The 15,445-nt window shown below is 51.6% G+C and overlaps 2 protein-coding genes across 5 annotated transcripts in view; both read right to left on the bottom strand.

Moving 5' to 3' along the window:
* On the bottom strand, window positions 1-2,314 carry CEBPE (CCAAT/enhancer binding protein (C/EBP), epsilon). The gene is made up of 2 exons (XM_011930860.1): window positions 1,289-2,314; window positions 1-518 (listed from the first exon to the last, which is right to left on the bottom strand). The coding sequence occupies exons 1-2, from the start codon at window positions 1,796-1,798 to the stop codon at window positions 183-185; spliced, it is 846 nt and encodes a 281-aa protein (XP_011786250.1). The 5' UTR covers window positions 1,799-2,314; the 3' UTR covers window positions 1-182.
* Window positions 2,315-7,918: 5,604 nt separating this feature from the next.
* SLC7A8 (solute carrier family 7 (amino acid transporter light chain, L system), member 8) overlaps window positions 7,919-15,445 on the bottom strand; it is a 68,457-nt gene continuing 60,930 nt past the window's right edge. For all 4 annotated transcript variants that reach the window (XM_011930855.1, XM_011930856.1, XM_011930857.1 and 1 more), the window contains 4 exons: window positions 14,048-14,144; window positions 12,261-12,410; window positions 10,610-10,787; window positions 7,919-9,947 (listed from right to left, as the gene is read on the bottom strand). In XM_011930855.1, coding sequence (XP_011786245.1) covers window positions 9,781-9,947; window positions 10,610-10,787; window positions 12,261-12,410; window positions 14,048-14,144 — 592 coding nt within the window. In that variant the 3' untranslated portion in view covers window positions 7,919-9,780. The remainder of the gene's footprint in view (window positions 9,948-10,609; window positions 10,788-12,260; window positions 12,411-14,047; window positions 14,145-15,445) is intronic.

Raw genomic sequence — 15,445 nt, 5'->3', positions numbered from 1 at the left:
CCCAGTCACAGTGCAACTTTATTCAGCCACATAATCATTATGCTGGGTCCTGCCCTTCCTTGCCACCCCGGTTGCCATTTATCCATGGTCTGTGTCTCAGGGTTCTAGGCCCCCAGCAGGATGGGGGTCCGCAGAGTCAGGCCGTGCCACGGAGCCTGGTGCCCACAGTCCACCAGCCAGACTCAGCTGCAGCCCCCCACGCCCTTGATGAGGTTGGCCGCCTCAGGGATCTGGCGGAAGAGGTTGCGGAGGGTGTCTAGCTCCTGGGTGAGCTGCTCCACGCGGCTGCGGAGGCGCTCGTTCTCCGCCATATACTCCAGCACCTTCTGCTGCGTCTCCAAAATGCGCCTCTTGGCCTTGTCCCGGCTCTTGCGCACGGCGATGTTGTTGCGCTCCCGCCTCAGCCGGTACTCAAGGCTATCTTTGTTCACTGCCTTCTTGCCCTTGTGTAAGGGGCCAGCGGGGGAGGGCGCCTTCAGGAGGGGACTGCAGGGCGGTGCGGCAGTGGCCAAAGGGGCCTGGAGGGGAAGGCACGGAGAGACGGAGAGGTGAGGGCTGGCCAGGAGGCAGAGCGAAGGCGAGGCGGGAATCTCTGCAGCCAGGGCACCCTTGCTGCATCGAAGGAATACAGGACTCAGAGCCAGCTCCTGTCTCTCAGGTCAAAACTGTCATCGCCCTGCTTCTGGGAGATGGTGACCCAGATGCACAGGGTCCTCTGCTTGAGACCAAAACTGCCTTTGACGTCCTCACACTTTCTTTCTTTCTTTCTTCTCTTTTGTAAAGATGGAGCCTTGCTACGTTGCCCAGGCTGGTCTCCAACTCCTGGCCTTAAGCGACCGTCCTGCTTTGGCCTCGCAAAGCACTGGGATTACAGGCATGAGCCACCGCACCCAGCCAATGTTCTCACACTTTCTGAGTACACTTTCCCTCAGTCTGTCTTGAGTCTCCTGTTCTATGACCAGCAGACATTTCTTACAGAAGCAGGTGGCAGAGAAACAAGAGGAGGGGGCATGGTGAGCAGCAGAGAGGCTGGTGGGGAGCCTGAGATCAAGGTAGGCCAGCTTGCCACAGGGTCTTCGGGACATGGTGGGGATTCAGGGTGGGAATGAATTCACAGAGAAGGAAAGGGAGGTCATGGTGCAGTGTGAGCACAGAGGACTGTGGGTTGGGTCCATTTCACAGAGCAACACCAAGCACAGACTCAGCAGCGTGAGCAGGGGCACAGGGTCCTGTCCACACCAGCCTCTCCAGCCCGGGGCAGGAGGGAGGAGGGCTGACCTGCTCTTACCTTGAGAACGCGCAGAGGCTGGCCGGGTGCCGCCAGGGTTGGGGGCAGGTGCATGGCTGTCTGCCCACAGTGTGCCACTTGGTACTGCAGGGGATTGTAGCCACCTCGGCTGGCAGCTCGGCTGCCCTCTGGCCCCCGGGGCTCCTCCTTCACCGCCACAGCCCTGGGGTCGTAGCTCCCTGGGTTGCTGTAGATGCCAGGCCCCAGCGCCTTCCTGTCTGGGCCGAAGGTATGTGGAGGGTAGGCAAAGGGCCGAGGGTCAGGCGGCAAGTAGTGGGGGAAGGCAGGGGTTCCGGGGCCCTTGAGGCCTCTGGCCTCAGGCGCTGGCTTCACCGCAAAGAGATCGGAGAGAAGCTGTTCTTCCCCAGACTCGATGTAGGCAGAGAGGTCAATGGAGGCCTCATGCTCACACATGTCCCCCAGATCCCCGGGCCCAGCTCGGCCCCCTGAGAACTCAAGTGGCTGCTGGCCGCCCCGGGGCTCACACTCGTAGTAGGTCCCGTGGGACATGGCCGGCCCGCCCCCTCGGCTCCCCGCCCCCACCTGCTCTTGAGGCACCCCTTGGGGTGCTCGGGCTGCCCTCTCTCTACCTCCTCCTGACCTGGGCCTGCCCTCTCTCGATCTCCTGCCCTAGACCTGCCCTCTGCAGTCTCCTCTGTCACCCACTCCTGTGTGGCCTCTCTCCCCCCTCTGCTCTGCTTCCTTTTCCTTCCTCTGTAGTCAATGCCTCTCTTCTCTTCCCTTTTTTCCCCTCTCTCCCCTTGGGGTGACTCAGGGAGGGGCAGGACACACCCCAGAGGGAGAGATGTAGGCCTTAGAGAAAAGCGACTCCTGACCTATTCAGCAGCTGGGGACACTCCTTGGTCAGGGTCCAAGCCAGGGTTCTGGAGATGCCAGAAGCTGATGCTTCTGGGAATGCTGTCCACTCCCTGCTGAGCCCAGGGGACTCCAAATCCTCACCGAGGGCAACACCCTACTCTGAGTGTCCTCCTCCGTCCAACTTTGAAAAAGTTCTATGCAGAATGAGGTTCCAAGTTAGAGTGAAGAAAGCCCTCTTCCAGTGCCAACCCTCAGTTGGGTCTCAGCTCCTCCCTTGACATGCCTTCCTCTGGCTCTCCCCTGCTGCTGGGCTCCACCTACCCCCAAGAGACAGTTTCTTTTGTAGCCTCACCTCCCAGAGCATTTTCTGAGTGTAGGCCAGGGTTTTGTTTGGTTTTGGTTTGTTTTTGAGGGGTCTGGGGAGTAGTGATAGGTCCTAGGAACAAGCTATACATGGGAGCCTGCATGGTGCTCGAGAGTATGCTCATTTGCTAGGTTTTTGCACAGGGGCTGTGCAATAGCCCAAATATGAGTATGTTTCCAGCCCCAGCTACCTGTAGCAGCCTGGCACAGTTCCTAACTCCCTGGGCTTGGTTGAAGCACCTGGTCAGGACTTGGGCCTTGCACCGCAGGCCCAGGCAGGCTGCTGCCCTTGGAATAGACAGCCATAATCCTCCGGTGGCTCCAGCACTTCTCTCTTCCAGCTGTTCTCTGCTGCAAGAGGCTCAGGCTGGCACTTTGCCCCTCACCCTGGGCCTGAGGCTCTGCCTCTGGTTTCCTGTGCCCTGGGCTGCAGGGCTCAGGAGCTTGCTGCAGCTCGTTTGCTGTCTTTCCTTTTGCATGGCCGCTCTCTGATCTCCAATGCGTGTCTCTTGGGTCTACTTCCTCTTGTGAGGTTTGTGAAGCCTCTTATGTCATCACCTCTTCCTGGGGCTCTGTTTTAGGGTCTCCAGGAGAAGCCCATGGCTCTTTCTCTGCAATTCTTGGTTCTGTGCTGGCTCTCCTCTTCCCTTTTCTCTTTCCTTTGGGAACTCCCAACTGCCTCCTTTCAGAGACACCTGCTCAGGTCCTGCTTTTACCTGTTGAATTTCATCTCCAAAAGGGATTGTAGGTCCAGCGGGGGTGAAAAAAAAGGGCACATAGAAATGTTACTGTCTCTTTTAGGAACAGCAAGTACTCTGGGTGCCCCAGGGGGGCCAGAAGTTTTTGTCAGTTGGGCCAAACAAGGGCCGGGTCACTGTGAGTGGGCCACAGTGGGACAAGTGCAGAGAGGATGTGTGTGGCATTGAACATTAAAATTTTAAAAATGCGTATTCTGGTTAGCATATTCCTTCCATCCTCCCTACCCCAACACCTACCCTAGATGCTCTCTGTGCATGACTTGAGAAACAGCCAGATATGCTTTCTCTGAAAGCACAGTGACCTGGTGTGAGGAGATCTGTGTGCATCCCAGAGACAGGTGTCAGGAATTAGGGAGATTTCTTCATTTCAAAGCTGAGCTCTCAGTTTGGTGGCAGTGCTTCTGTTGACCACCAGGTGGCAATATTGGCCCCAATATGTCGGACTTGGAGGGCTGCTGTGGTTCGGACTCAGGTGGACAGCAGAGGGCAGCCTCTCACAGCTCTGGCTCTGGGCAAGCTCCTGCGGGGCGTCTGGAAGGAGGACGAGGAAACCTGGCTGGGATGGGGTCTTGAGTGCAGTTCTAGGGAGAATAAGCAGCCTGCGAGTCCTGGGTCCAGGGCCTTGTCTCCATGAGGAGAAATTCTGTCCCCTCCCCTACTTTGAAATAATGATAATGAATAGGCCTTGTGCTTTCTGATAAATTAATGCTCTTTCAATCCTTGAAACATACACTTTTTCATGCTCTTTCCCCATGGGTTATGCAGGAAGGCAGGCAAGGCAGACAGTATTTTTATTCCTACTTTATAAACAAGGAAAACAAAGCTGAGAGGCTGAGCTGCCCAAGGTCATCCAAGGAGGATGCCTGGTTCATCTCTGGCTGAAGGGATGGGAAGGGGTTGCTATGTGACTTGGAGAACCCTCCTGGCCCTCATTTGGCCACCATGGGGAGGGGGAAGTCTGCATCAGTAGTTGCGCAGGAGGAAGTGGGAGGTATGTAAATAGAACCGCAGGAAATGAGAAAGTCAGCAGCTTTAGCCATGGTGAGATAAATCTCTGCCCTGGCCTCCCCGGCTAGTGCTGACGTTGCTGGCACGCTGACCTCAGTGTTTCCCAGTAACAGGGGTTTGGCTAGGGCAGGCAGGACTCTGGATGTCAGGGTAGGGTAGGGGGAGCTCTGGACAGGAAGGGGAGGTGGGGAGGGCAGTGCCAGTCAGTGGCTGGGGGATTCTTGCTCAGGAGAGGAAAGAAGCCCTCCCTGATCATTTTTCCTTTGCCACTGCAGTTACTACCTGTTTGGATTAACGGAAATGATGCATGTTTGTTATCTTAGTGACTTTGTAACAGGCCTCCTTCCAGTGCCACCTCTTTGGTGAATTAAGACTTTCCCAGTAGGAAGGTAGCTGAGCATGGCTGTGAAGTGTTAAGAGAGAACTGGGCTCAAATCTGGCCTCTGTCACTAACCAACTCCGTGACTCTGGGCAAGTTACTTAATCTTCCTTGCAAAGTGGCAGTAGTAATACCTCCTTCATAGGGTTGTTTAATTTAAACTGTGAATAACATAATGTATGTCATGCAACTGGTCTTAGTAAATGTGAAGTCTCCTTCTTCTCTTCCTCTGACCTCTCATTGCAGTTTTATCTGTGTCTCCTTAACACTCACTACCTGCTGCCTGGTGTGGTGCGTCAGTTTGACGAACATTTTTGAGCACATAGGTACCAGGCACTGCACGGGGTCTGGGGATGTGTTGGGTTTAGCCCTTGCCAGTAGGGATCACAGCCCAGCAGGAAGGCCCACAGGCAGTGGTTCCAGCATGGCATGGGTGGTCTGTGGAGCCAGGATGCGCACACATATGTGTGCCATGCATATCCTTGGTTTCGTTCCCCTAGCAAACTATTTGCTCTTTGAGGGTAGAGTCAGTTACATCTTTTGGACCTCTTCAACTATGGTGACCATATTTCCTGAATTAAAACGAAGGACAGGGCTGGGTGTGGTGGCTCGCGCCTCTAATCCCAGCACTTTGGGAGGCTGAGGCGTTCGGATCACGAGGTCAGGAGATCAAGACCACCCTGGCCAACATGGTGAAACCCCGTCTCTATGTAAAAAACAAAAATTAGCTGGGTGTGGCAGCACGTGCCTGTAATCCCAGCTACTCTGGAGGCTGAGGCAGGAGAATCTCTTGAACCTGGGAGGCGGAGGTTGCAGTGAGCCAAGATCACGTCACTGCACTCCAACCTGGCAACAAAGCTAGACTCCATCTCAAAAAAAAAAAAAAAAAAAGAAGGACAAGCAGGTTGACACATCTGAATATCCTTATGGAGACAATGGAAGAAAATATTTGAAGTCTATGCTGACTTAGAAAAATCAGGAAAAAAATTTACTATTTCTACAGCATATAGCAAAGTCTTTGACAGAATGGTCACAAAAAGATTTGTTGTGTGACCACATTAATTAATGAATGCATAAGCAGCTACGATTTCAGTGACTTTCAAAATGTTCCCAAATTCCCTAAACTCAGAGCATGTGAAATTCCTAGCATTAAAATGACTGACAGGGTTAAGACAGGAAATGGCCAGGTTAAAAGTAAATGTTTGTTGCCCAGGAGGGGACCCACATTTGCCCAATTTGACCAGGTTGAAAAGATCAGCAGGTGTCACAGAAAGAGAGGGTGCACCTGAAGGACAAGTGCCTCCATGGAGTGAGAAGGGATGAGGGACAGGACTTGCTCGAATGGGGCAATAGGGAGGAGCCTGGGGCAGTCCAGGGAAAGGAAAGGTGTGTGTGCTGGGGAAGAGGGGCCCAAAGGGCAGATGTGAGGCTTGGACAAGACTGGCCTCTGCCTTTTGGGACAACCTAAAATTGGAAGATTGAGGAACTGTTTGAGATTAGGTCCAGCTCTCTCTCTTAAAATGCTAAGCAGGTAAGGTGACTTGCCCAAGGACACACAGCTGTTTAGTGGCCAGCCTCCCAGCTTGGCGTCCCTGTTGAATGGCGAGCTTCCAGCCTGTCTGGAAGAATGACAGTCACAAAGCAGGAGTGTTGGCGTCAGGCCAGGACTGGGAGTGGCGGCATCTTGCCTGCCTTGTCCTCACAGTGTTCCAGATGGTAAAGGGTGATGTCTTAACACCACTGCCCCTCCACCACCCCCTTTCCCCCTCCCTTGCCCTACATCTGCTAGCAGTGCTGGCTCTGGACACGCAGCCAGGAGGGCAGCCCATAAAGACAGGGACACAAAGCAAGGACTGGGGCTAATCCCATCAACTTCCTCTAGCAGTTAACCCAAAACTCCAGGAAATACTTGTACATACCTTAACGACTTCTTCCTTTTTCCCTGTCCTAGTCCAGTGGTCCTCCTACTCTTCCTCCTAGAGCTAACTCTTCTTCTTAGATGGCTCTGTCTAGCTGAGTGAACCTAGCTGTACCTCCCAGGCCCTCCCATCAAGCGCCTCGGATCCTGACTCGCCCCATAGACTTGGCTCAGGCTGTGCTGATGAGAGAAGCCTTTGCTGATCAGGCTTTGGGAGGACGTCTGCCTTTGCCTCCCTCAGCTTGGCTGGGTGCCGTCTCTCCCTTGCCCACGTTCCCACCCTGGGCAGTGTTGAGTTCTTCCCAGTTAGTCTGCAGGCTTTCAATATGGTGCACAGAGCAGGAACTTAGTAACACTTCGTGACTCCAAGAAGGAATGAGTGAGTGTTGGTAAATAAAAGTACAGAAGGTCATGGTTTTGGACTAAGCTCCTGCTCTAGGCCCCACAGACCAGACTAAAATCAAAATGGAATCCCCCATGCTAAAGTTCCACATCACCAAATCTAAACTAAGTTGTTATCTGACCTTCCTAGAAATCAGGAGAGAGCTGTAACAGCCAATTAAAACAGGTCAATTTCAATATTCAATGGGCATGATAATGAAGTTCCCTCTGCTTTAATCTTTACACGAAACAAGGTAGCCTGAGGGATCCTGATATTAACTAATCAGTTATTTTTCTATTGTTCTGTCTCCCTGTCCCCACCTTACAAGAAAAGTAACTTTGTTTTTGAGACAGGGGCTTGCTCTTCTGCCCAGGTTGGAGGTGCAGTAGTGCAATCACAGCTCACCGCAGCCTCGACCTCCCAGGCTCAACCCGTCCTCCTTTCGGCCTCAGCCTCCCAAGTAGCTGGGACTACAAGCACACACCACCATGCCCAGCTAATTTTATCTTTTGTAGAGATGAGGTCTTGCTATGTTGCCCAGGCTGGTCTCAAACTCCTGGGCTCAAGAGATCCTCCCTCCTCAGCCTCCCAAAGGGCTGGGATTACAGGAGTGAGCCACTGTGCCCAGCCAAGAAAAGCAGCTTTGAAAAGTGACTAACCAGCTTTCTTCAGCCCTTTCCTGTCTGTAAAGCCAACCTCTTCTACTCAACTCTTTGGAACATGTATTCTATTTTATGGAATGAAGTGTTGCCTGATTCCAGAATTACAGTAAACAGTTGAGATCTGTAAATTTGTTGTACTTTTTTCTTTTGATGATGTTTTTGGTTCAGAATGAGAGTCAGTGGTTTGAATGCACTGGCACTGAGTCCCTACAATAGCTAGAAGTTATAGAGAGCAAGAGCTTTTAGGAATGTCATTCTGGAAGGAAGCTGGCAAGATCTCATAAGAGGAAATGCCTGGTGACTCTGTCTCAAAAGGTTACTTAATTATCAACACCACCAACTTCATTTCCGTTTTAAATTTTATTACATCAAAAGAAAAAACCTCTCCACAAAACAAATCTTAAAACCTACACCAAGCGAAAGAAATTATCATCAAGGTTCTAACTCCACCCCCCAAAACAACCTTACATTTAAAAAAATCCAAAAGAAATAGAAATACCAGCTTCAAAAATATTTATCCAAAAAGTAAGGCATCAACTTTACAAAAAAATAATTGAAGGAGGGGAGGAAGTTGGAGGAATGAGAAAAGAGGGAACAAGAAGATGGTCCCCTGACCCTCCAGGGGCCAACCCCAGCCTGCCGGGCATCTACTCTGAAGGGGTCACAACTCAGACTAAACCCGGCATCTCACCAACTATGGGGCAGGCAGGCTGGGCGGGGAAGCTGGGAGACACCACCCAGGTCAGGAAGGGCTCCTGTGTATTCCAGTTTAAGCAGACAGAACTGGGGTGAGGGAGAGAATCCCGATTTGTGATAAAAGGATCCTAAGTCCTTAGTGCAGCAGGAGTGACTGGGGAGGTTGCAGGGCCCATGACAAACTCCATGGCCTTCCTTTGGAGCCCAGGGAAAGGTCAGAGGCCGCCAGCCACAGAGGAGGACCTTTTTTGAGGACCTCTAGAGTGGGCGCCCTGTTGCCACTGCCCTCTCACCCTGCCCCAAGACGGCATGGCACTGAGACCTGAGAGGAGTGTGGGGCTACTGGAGTTGAGGACGGACGGGAAAGGAACTGGGCTTCAGTCAATGCTCTCTCCAGTCTCCCAGGGTATGGAATGGGCACCTCTGGGGAGGGGGAAAGCGCCCTTCCTCCCAGGGAAGGCATTTAATATCAGATCCGTCCTGAGGGTTAGAAATAGGGGAGTATTTTTAGGCCAAGTTCTTGGATGGGAGATGACTTAAGGCTGGTTTGGCTCTGATCTCAGGCCTGAAGGGCTTGGGGATCCTTCACACCTGGTCCCAAGCCAAGGCCCAGAGAGGAGAAGGGCATGGTGGGGGCTGTGGTGCTGGCTGTGTGCGGGTGTGCTGGGAGTGGCTGCAGGGACAGCAGGGGACTGCTCCTTCCTGTGATGGGGACGTGGAGTTGCTGAGAGAGATGCCCACTAAATTAAAAATCAGAAGCCTTTTTGGCTTCTGGAAGCTTTGGCACCATGTTGGGGGCAGGATGCAGGAGGCAGGGGCAGGGCTGGGTTTCTGCAATCTGAGCCTTTCTCAGTATGTTCCTCAACCGCCTGGCTTGGGGGTGGAGAGGCTGTTCTTCTCCTTGGTCCTTAGCTCTGGGAGTTGGCGTCCTGAGGAGAACTGAATTCTGGACAGGGAGCCCTGGCTGGGGTGGGTGCAGGTATGATGGGGAGGGGCAGGAAAGAGGGCAGAGGGAAGCATCCCCTTGGATTTTGGGTCCCTGGTGAACAGATAGGGTCTTAGGTCTCTCCAGCTGACCCCTTGATGGGGACAGAATTGCTTGAGCCTGTCCCCCCACAACACAGCCCCTGTGGCCACCTCTCCTCTCTGAAGGGGCCTCCCTGGGAGGGAAGGCAGTAATGAGCTCCGGTTCCTGAAGAGGCAGCTGAGGGTGTGGCCCGGCATCTTGGCACCTTGGCATCTCCCCTCTCCTCCAGCAGCTGGGAGTGTGGGCAGCACTGGAGTGGGGCCTGGGACGTGGACCCTGGGGTGAGAGACTGGTGTTTTGGGTATGAATGTGAGTTTTTGTTTACAATTTCTCACTACCCACACCGAAGTCCTACCACTGCCTGACAAAAGCAGAGAGAGGGGTGTGTGTGTGTACTTGCATGTGTTGGGAGGACCAAGGCAGGGAGATAGGATAAAAGGGGAGGGAGGAGGGAGTAGCCAGCTGAGGGAATGGTGGTCCTCAGGGCTGGGCCTGCCCCGCCACGTCCTTGTCCTTGGTGGGAGTGGGTTGGTACATGGGCTGCTGCTGCTCCTCCATGTCCTCATTAGCCTCCTCTGTCCCTGAGCCCCGCTCCACCTCGGGGTACACGACCACACACATCTTCTGGCTCACCAGGGTTAGCAGCTCTGTAGGAAGAGATCAAACAGAAACCAGGCCAGTGCTGAGCATCCCACCAACCTGGCCAAGTGGCCCCAGCCCTTCCCAGCTCTCCTGCTCCAAGTTCTGCCTCTTCAGAGCAGTCAGTGCCTTGAGGAGAATCCTTTCCACCTGGTCTGCCTCCTGCATCTCCTGCCAGCTGCTCCTTGCTCATGAAGGCCCCAGCCTTCCACCTTCCCTGTGCCCACTGACCCCCAAGTCCAGGGTCTCCGCTGGTCTCCACCCAGCTTGGGGCAGCTCTCACAGGATGGCTGATAGGTTGCCTATTTAATTTTTAAATTTTTAATAACAGAGATGGGGTCTTGCTGTGTTGACCAGGCTGGTCTCAAACTCCTGGGCTCAAGTGATCCTCTGTCTTAGCCTCCCAAAGTGCTGGGATTACAGGTGTGAGCCACTGTGCCCAGCCCAAGTTGCCTATTCTTGCAGGTCTAAGGTCTGTATGGAAATGCCAGCTGTTCTCCTCCCTCAGAGGTCTCTGGGAAAAGGCATCTGCTTTCCCTGCTCTGGACTCCTCCAGAGCTCTGTAGACTGAGAAGGCAAGCCTAGGTCTCCTGGCTCCCCCACCCCATCACTGACCACTGCATTCCAGCCCAGGAGGCCCTCAAGCCAGCCAGAGCCTCCAACAACTCACCAATGAAGTCACTGAAACACTTGGGCTTGTGTTGCCAGTAAACACCCAGGAAATAGACAGGCACTCCTGTCAGCATGATGGCCAGGCCAATGCCACATACCACCGGCTCTGACCATAGGCTGAAGACCAGCAGGAAGGCCCAGAACAGCAAATAGATGATGGGGAACAGCAGGTTGATCTGTGGAGCAGAGGCATGAGGCATGTGAATTGTGTAGGCCCCACGGCTCCCAGGACTAGGAACTGGGGCATTCTCTCTCTTCTTCACCCACAGAGACACATCCTCAAGGGCAAAGGCTGGGCTTCCCTCAGCTCTGTGGTCCCACACTCATCCCTGATAGGGCAGGGGCTATATGAACAAATGTTGATGAACATGGATGGTCAGACAGGAAGAGGATGGGGAGGAGCTAGGGAGGAAAGGACCCTCCTTGCCCATGTCCTCGATCCTGGGTGTGATTAGACAAGGCCTCATCATGCAAGCCACGTGCCTGTGGCAGCCAGAGAAGCCCATAGGGATGGAGAAGCTTGCTGGCACATAGGTGCATCTGCTGAGGTCCTAGGGTGGAGGGGAGGTGTGGCAATGCATAAAGTACAGGCAGGAGACGATTCGAGTCACTCAGGCTCCCTGGTCCTCGCCCACTTCTATGCAGGGCCCTTATGTGGGCACAATATGGCAAATGTCAGCTCCTTATGGGCCACATGTGGGGAGTTCCCGAGAGTATCCTCTTCAGGGCTCCAGGGGCAGTCCTGATTCAGCTGCCTTTCTCTTCCTTGTCTTCCTTGCTCAGAAGGGATGTGTGTGGTGGGGACCTGGGGTTATTCTACCTCCTCTTCCCTCTAGCAGGTTTTCTAAGAGTGAGAGTAGAAAATGGTGGTGGAAATGCCAGTGAGGAACTGAGAGATTTGGAGAGCCTTTGATTTTTCAGCTGGAAGGATCTTCTAGAAGCATCTAGTCACTGTTTCTAGAATAGGATTGTTCAAATAGCTCCAGAGTACACTCTATTCTTCTAATTTGTTGGAGAACTCATAATGCTCTAGCATGTCTTGTTCTGAGCAATCCCATTAATTTCTATCACAGAGTTATATCTTGTAGCAATATGAGGTTCACTGAGCACCCTATATGTGTAGGGCTATGGGAGTTTAAAAAGGGAGGATCATAGAAGGTTGCAGTGGACCAGAAAACTTCAAGAAAGAGGAGGTACTTGAGGCGCATCTGGAAAATGGTTAAAATGTAGATGGGCAGATGGGAGGAGGAAAGTCATTCTGGGATGGAGACATAGCACATAGTGAACCCAGCTATCTGGAGGGACAAGGAGGAAGTGTTGGGGAGATAAGAGAACCTTGAAAAGTCAGCTGGAGTTTGAAAAGTCAGCTGGAGTTTAAGGCTTAGACTGGTAGGAAACAAAGGAATGTCAAGATGAAAGTGACATTTGATCTGACTTATTCCCCAGCTACAGTCTGCTCCGATCTCATCCCCAGTGGAGAACGCAAATGGTGGTCCCATTCACAAATGGCCCTTGCTTTCCAAAGGGTCTGCTACCATCAGAGATGATGATGTGCGGTCAGCAGCTAAGAACAGAGGTGATTTAAACATCTGAACTGCAGCTAGAACCACAGAGGAAGGGGAGGGGACCCCAAAGGGAGGTTCTCTCACCTTGATGGGGCGGGGGATATCAGGCTTCTTCCAGCGAAGGACTATCTGTCCAGCAACTGTGACCCCATAGAACAGGTAGTTGATGAAGCCCACGTAGTTGATGAGTGTGTACATGTCGCTGGTGACCAGCATCAGCAGGGTGGAGATGCACTGGGGAAGTGGGAGGAGCTCATCAGTGATCGGAAAGATATTCGGAGACTGGTATTATAGATTAGGGGCCGTCCCCCAGCCTCCAGGCAGACGATGCCATTGTATAATGGATGTCTCGAAATGGAGACTTTAGAACCTCCCCTAGTAACCTAGGACGTTACAACATCTTTATTGCTAGGAAGTCCTTTCTTATTATAGGGGTGATGATAAAAATATTTAACCACTGGTATGGCACGGGCACTAACCACTTAGAATGGATACTGGGCATAAGCAGCTAGACTGGCCACACTGGTATTACCTGGCTCTGTGTCAGCCCCGGTCTCATTTGTATGTCTCTGTTGGTTATAGCTCAAGCTAACTTCACTTTTTTAAATCCCTTAGGGAAGATTGTTAACAACAGATTAAGGCTTTATTCCTGCCCTCATCCTTTTCTCCTGGCTGAGTCATCTATTTTTCTTCCTTTTCCTTATTAATTTCAAAACTGGTTACATAGAACTTACTGTGTGCCAGGTCCCTATTTTTAGCATTTGACGAAGATTAACTCACTTAACCCTCATAACATCCGTATGAGGTTTTCTTGACAGAGTCTACTTTCCAACCTCAAAATCATCTCTGTGGCTCTTGGAACCATACTCCTCCCCTCTGATAACTTATGAAGGTCAACAAAAGTTCCGTTCTCTTGTGAGAGCCGATGGTTAAAATAATCGAGATGCTTTTAATGGTTCTTGCTGCATCTGCCTTTTAGTCACACTACTGCACCAATTGCTCTAACTCGGAAAAGAAAAAAAAAAAAAGGGTGTGGCCCACTGGGAGTACTGTCTTCTCCAGCCACCTTCCACAACCAACCAAAGTGACCTTCATCCTACATCTGAACATTCTGATGTTGTACAGCAATGCTGCACAATGCTCTTGACTCCCATGAGCTCTGTTATTCTGATTTCTAACTGCTTCACCAGTGGACCAAAGTCATTTTTAGTGTTTTATTCAGGATCCAGAAGGAAAATAAAAATAACTCAAAAGACTCAATGGAGACAAGTCTTTGTTCCTTCCTTTAGCTCTCTCTAAATGATTCTACTCTGGGGATATTTTATTCCCATCTCTTTCTTGTCCCAAGTTTCCTTTTCACAGTTTTCAGTTTATCAGTCTTCCTCTATGATTTTTCTTATTTGGTGTACTCTTAACACTAAATTCATTTCAGTGATGTTTCCAAGAGACTGGCAGGCTGCCCTGAAGCTTGATGTGGGGAGTGGGTGTTTGCAGGGACCAACCAGCCAGGAGCAGAGACCAGTGCCACAACCCTGCAGTAACAGGTGTGAGGAGAGCCAAGGGAGACATATTTTTTTTGAGGCTGTAGAATCCTGAGGCAGTCAGTTCAGTCTGACCCAAAAGGATGGGAGAATGGAAATAAGTCAGCCCGAGAGCCTTAGGTATTTCAGGACTCAGGATCTTTCCTTGCTCTATCTCTTGATATTAACAAAGCTGATGAGTATCATTTGCCAGATCATCTAAGATCCAGTGAGACCTAGCAGCAGACCGGAAGGGTAACAGGGGTGTGTGTGAAAAGCATGAACTCCCAGCTTAGACTAGGCACAAAAAGAGGGAGGTGTGTGGAGAGTTACAGCAGGAAGGGCCCTTACTGTGAAGAGCAGGGCTGGGATTGGGGTGCAGCGCTTCACGTGGATCATGGCCAACACACTGGGAAGGTGGCCCTCTCGGGCTCCAGCGAAGAACAGCCTGGCAGGGAGAAAAGCAGGTCAGCCTGGGATAACCCATGGACCACCAAGCCCGAGTTCCTTCATCCATGCCTACCTTCTGCCCACACAGGGGCATCCTCCCTCCAACCAGGCACCTGCCTTCACATGCACACTTTCTGCCCCACCAGCCACAGAACCTGTGTTTACAAATGCAGGTGCACGCAAACCAGAGCCAGCCAGTGGAAAAGTGGATGAACCCTGGGTATGTTAGACCCTGAATGTAGTATGGGTGGCTCAGGGTTACTGATAAGTGTACTGTCACTCAGTGGGGTGCTCCCAATGCCTGGAAGGCTGCAGGAGCAACCTCTGTCTGTTGCCTAAAGTCTTCATCTCTTTAAAAGCATTCCTCACATCCTCAAAGGATGCAGATTCCCTGATACACTGGGACCAGACTGCATATGGAAAGCTTTAAAAACACTTTTTTTTTTTTTTGAGATGGAATCTCGCTCTGTTGCCCAGGCTGGAGTGCAGTGCCACAATCTCAGCTCATTGCAACCTCCACCTCCCAGGTTTAAGCACTTCTCTGCCTCAGCCTCCCGAGAAGCTGGGATTACAAGTGTGTGCCACCATGCCCGACTAATTTTTGTATTTTTAGTAGAGACGGGGTTTCACCATCTTGGCCAGGCTAGTCTTGAACTGCTGACCTCATGATCCACTCGCCTCGACTTCCCAAAGTGCTGGGACTACAGGCGTAAGCCATCATGCCCAGTCTAAAAACACTCTTATCCTGGTCAGAGAGTAGTTGTTTTTGTGGGAGTGGGGAACTGGTGGTGGAAATGTTCTGTATCTTGTTTTGGGTAGTGGTTGAATTTTGACGACTGTCAAAATTCATCAAATGGAAGCCAGGCACAGTAGCACACACCTATATTTCTAGCTACTTGGGAGGCTGAAGTAGGAAGACTGCTTGAGCCCAGAAGTTCAAAGCCAGCCTGGGCAACATAGTGAGACTCCGCCTCTAAAAAACAATGAAAAACAAAAATGAACAAACACAAACAAAAATACTCCCACAAAACTCATCAAAATGAACATTTATGATCTGCTTTTTTTTTTTGAGACAGAGTTTCGCTCTTGTTGCCCAGGCTGGAGTGCAATAGCGTGATCTTGGCTCACCACAACCTCCGCCTCCCAGGTTCAAGCGATTCTTCTGCCTCAGCCTCCCGAGTAGCTGGGACTACAGACATGCGCCACCATGCCCGGCTAATTTTTGTATTTTTGGTAGATACGGGGTTTCTCCACGTTGGTCAGGCTGGTCTCGAACTCCTGACCTCAGGTGATCTGCCC

The sequence above is a fragment of the Colobus angolensis genome, unplaced genomic scaffold (assembly GCF_000951035.1).
Source record: "Colobus angolensis palliatus isolate OR3802 unplaced genomic scaffold, Cang.pa_1.0 Scaffold88, whole genome shotgun sequence".
NCBI classification, from domain to species: Eukaryota; Metazoa; Chordata; class Mammalia; order Primates; family Cercopithecidae; genus Colobus; species Colobus angolensis.
The sequence above is the reverse complement of the archived record's forward strand: the minus strand, read 5'-3'. Positions and strand labels throughout refer to the sequence as shown.

Bases quoted from the DNA above. Each gene is read 5' to 3' on its own strand.
- CEBPE (XM_011930860.1), bottom strand. From the start codon at position 1,798: ATGTCCCACGGGACCTACTACGAGTGTGAGCCCCGGGGCGGCCAGCAG. The intron at 519-1,288 runs GTAAGAGCAGGT...CTTCCCCTCCAG, and splicing joins AGCCTCTGCGCGTTCTCAAG to GCCCCTTTGGCCACTGCCGC.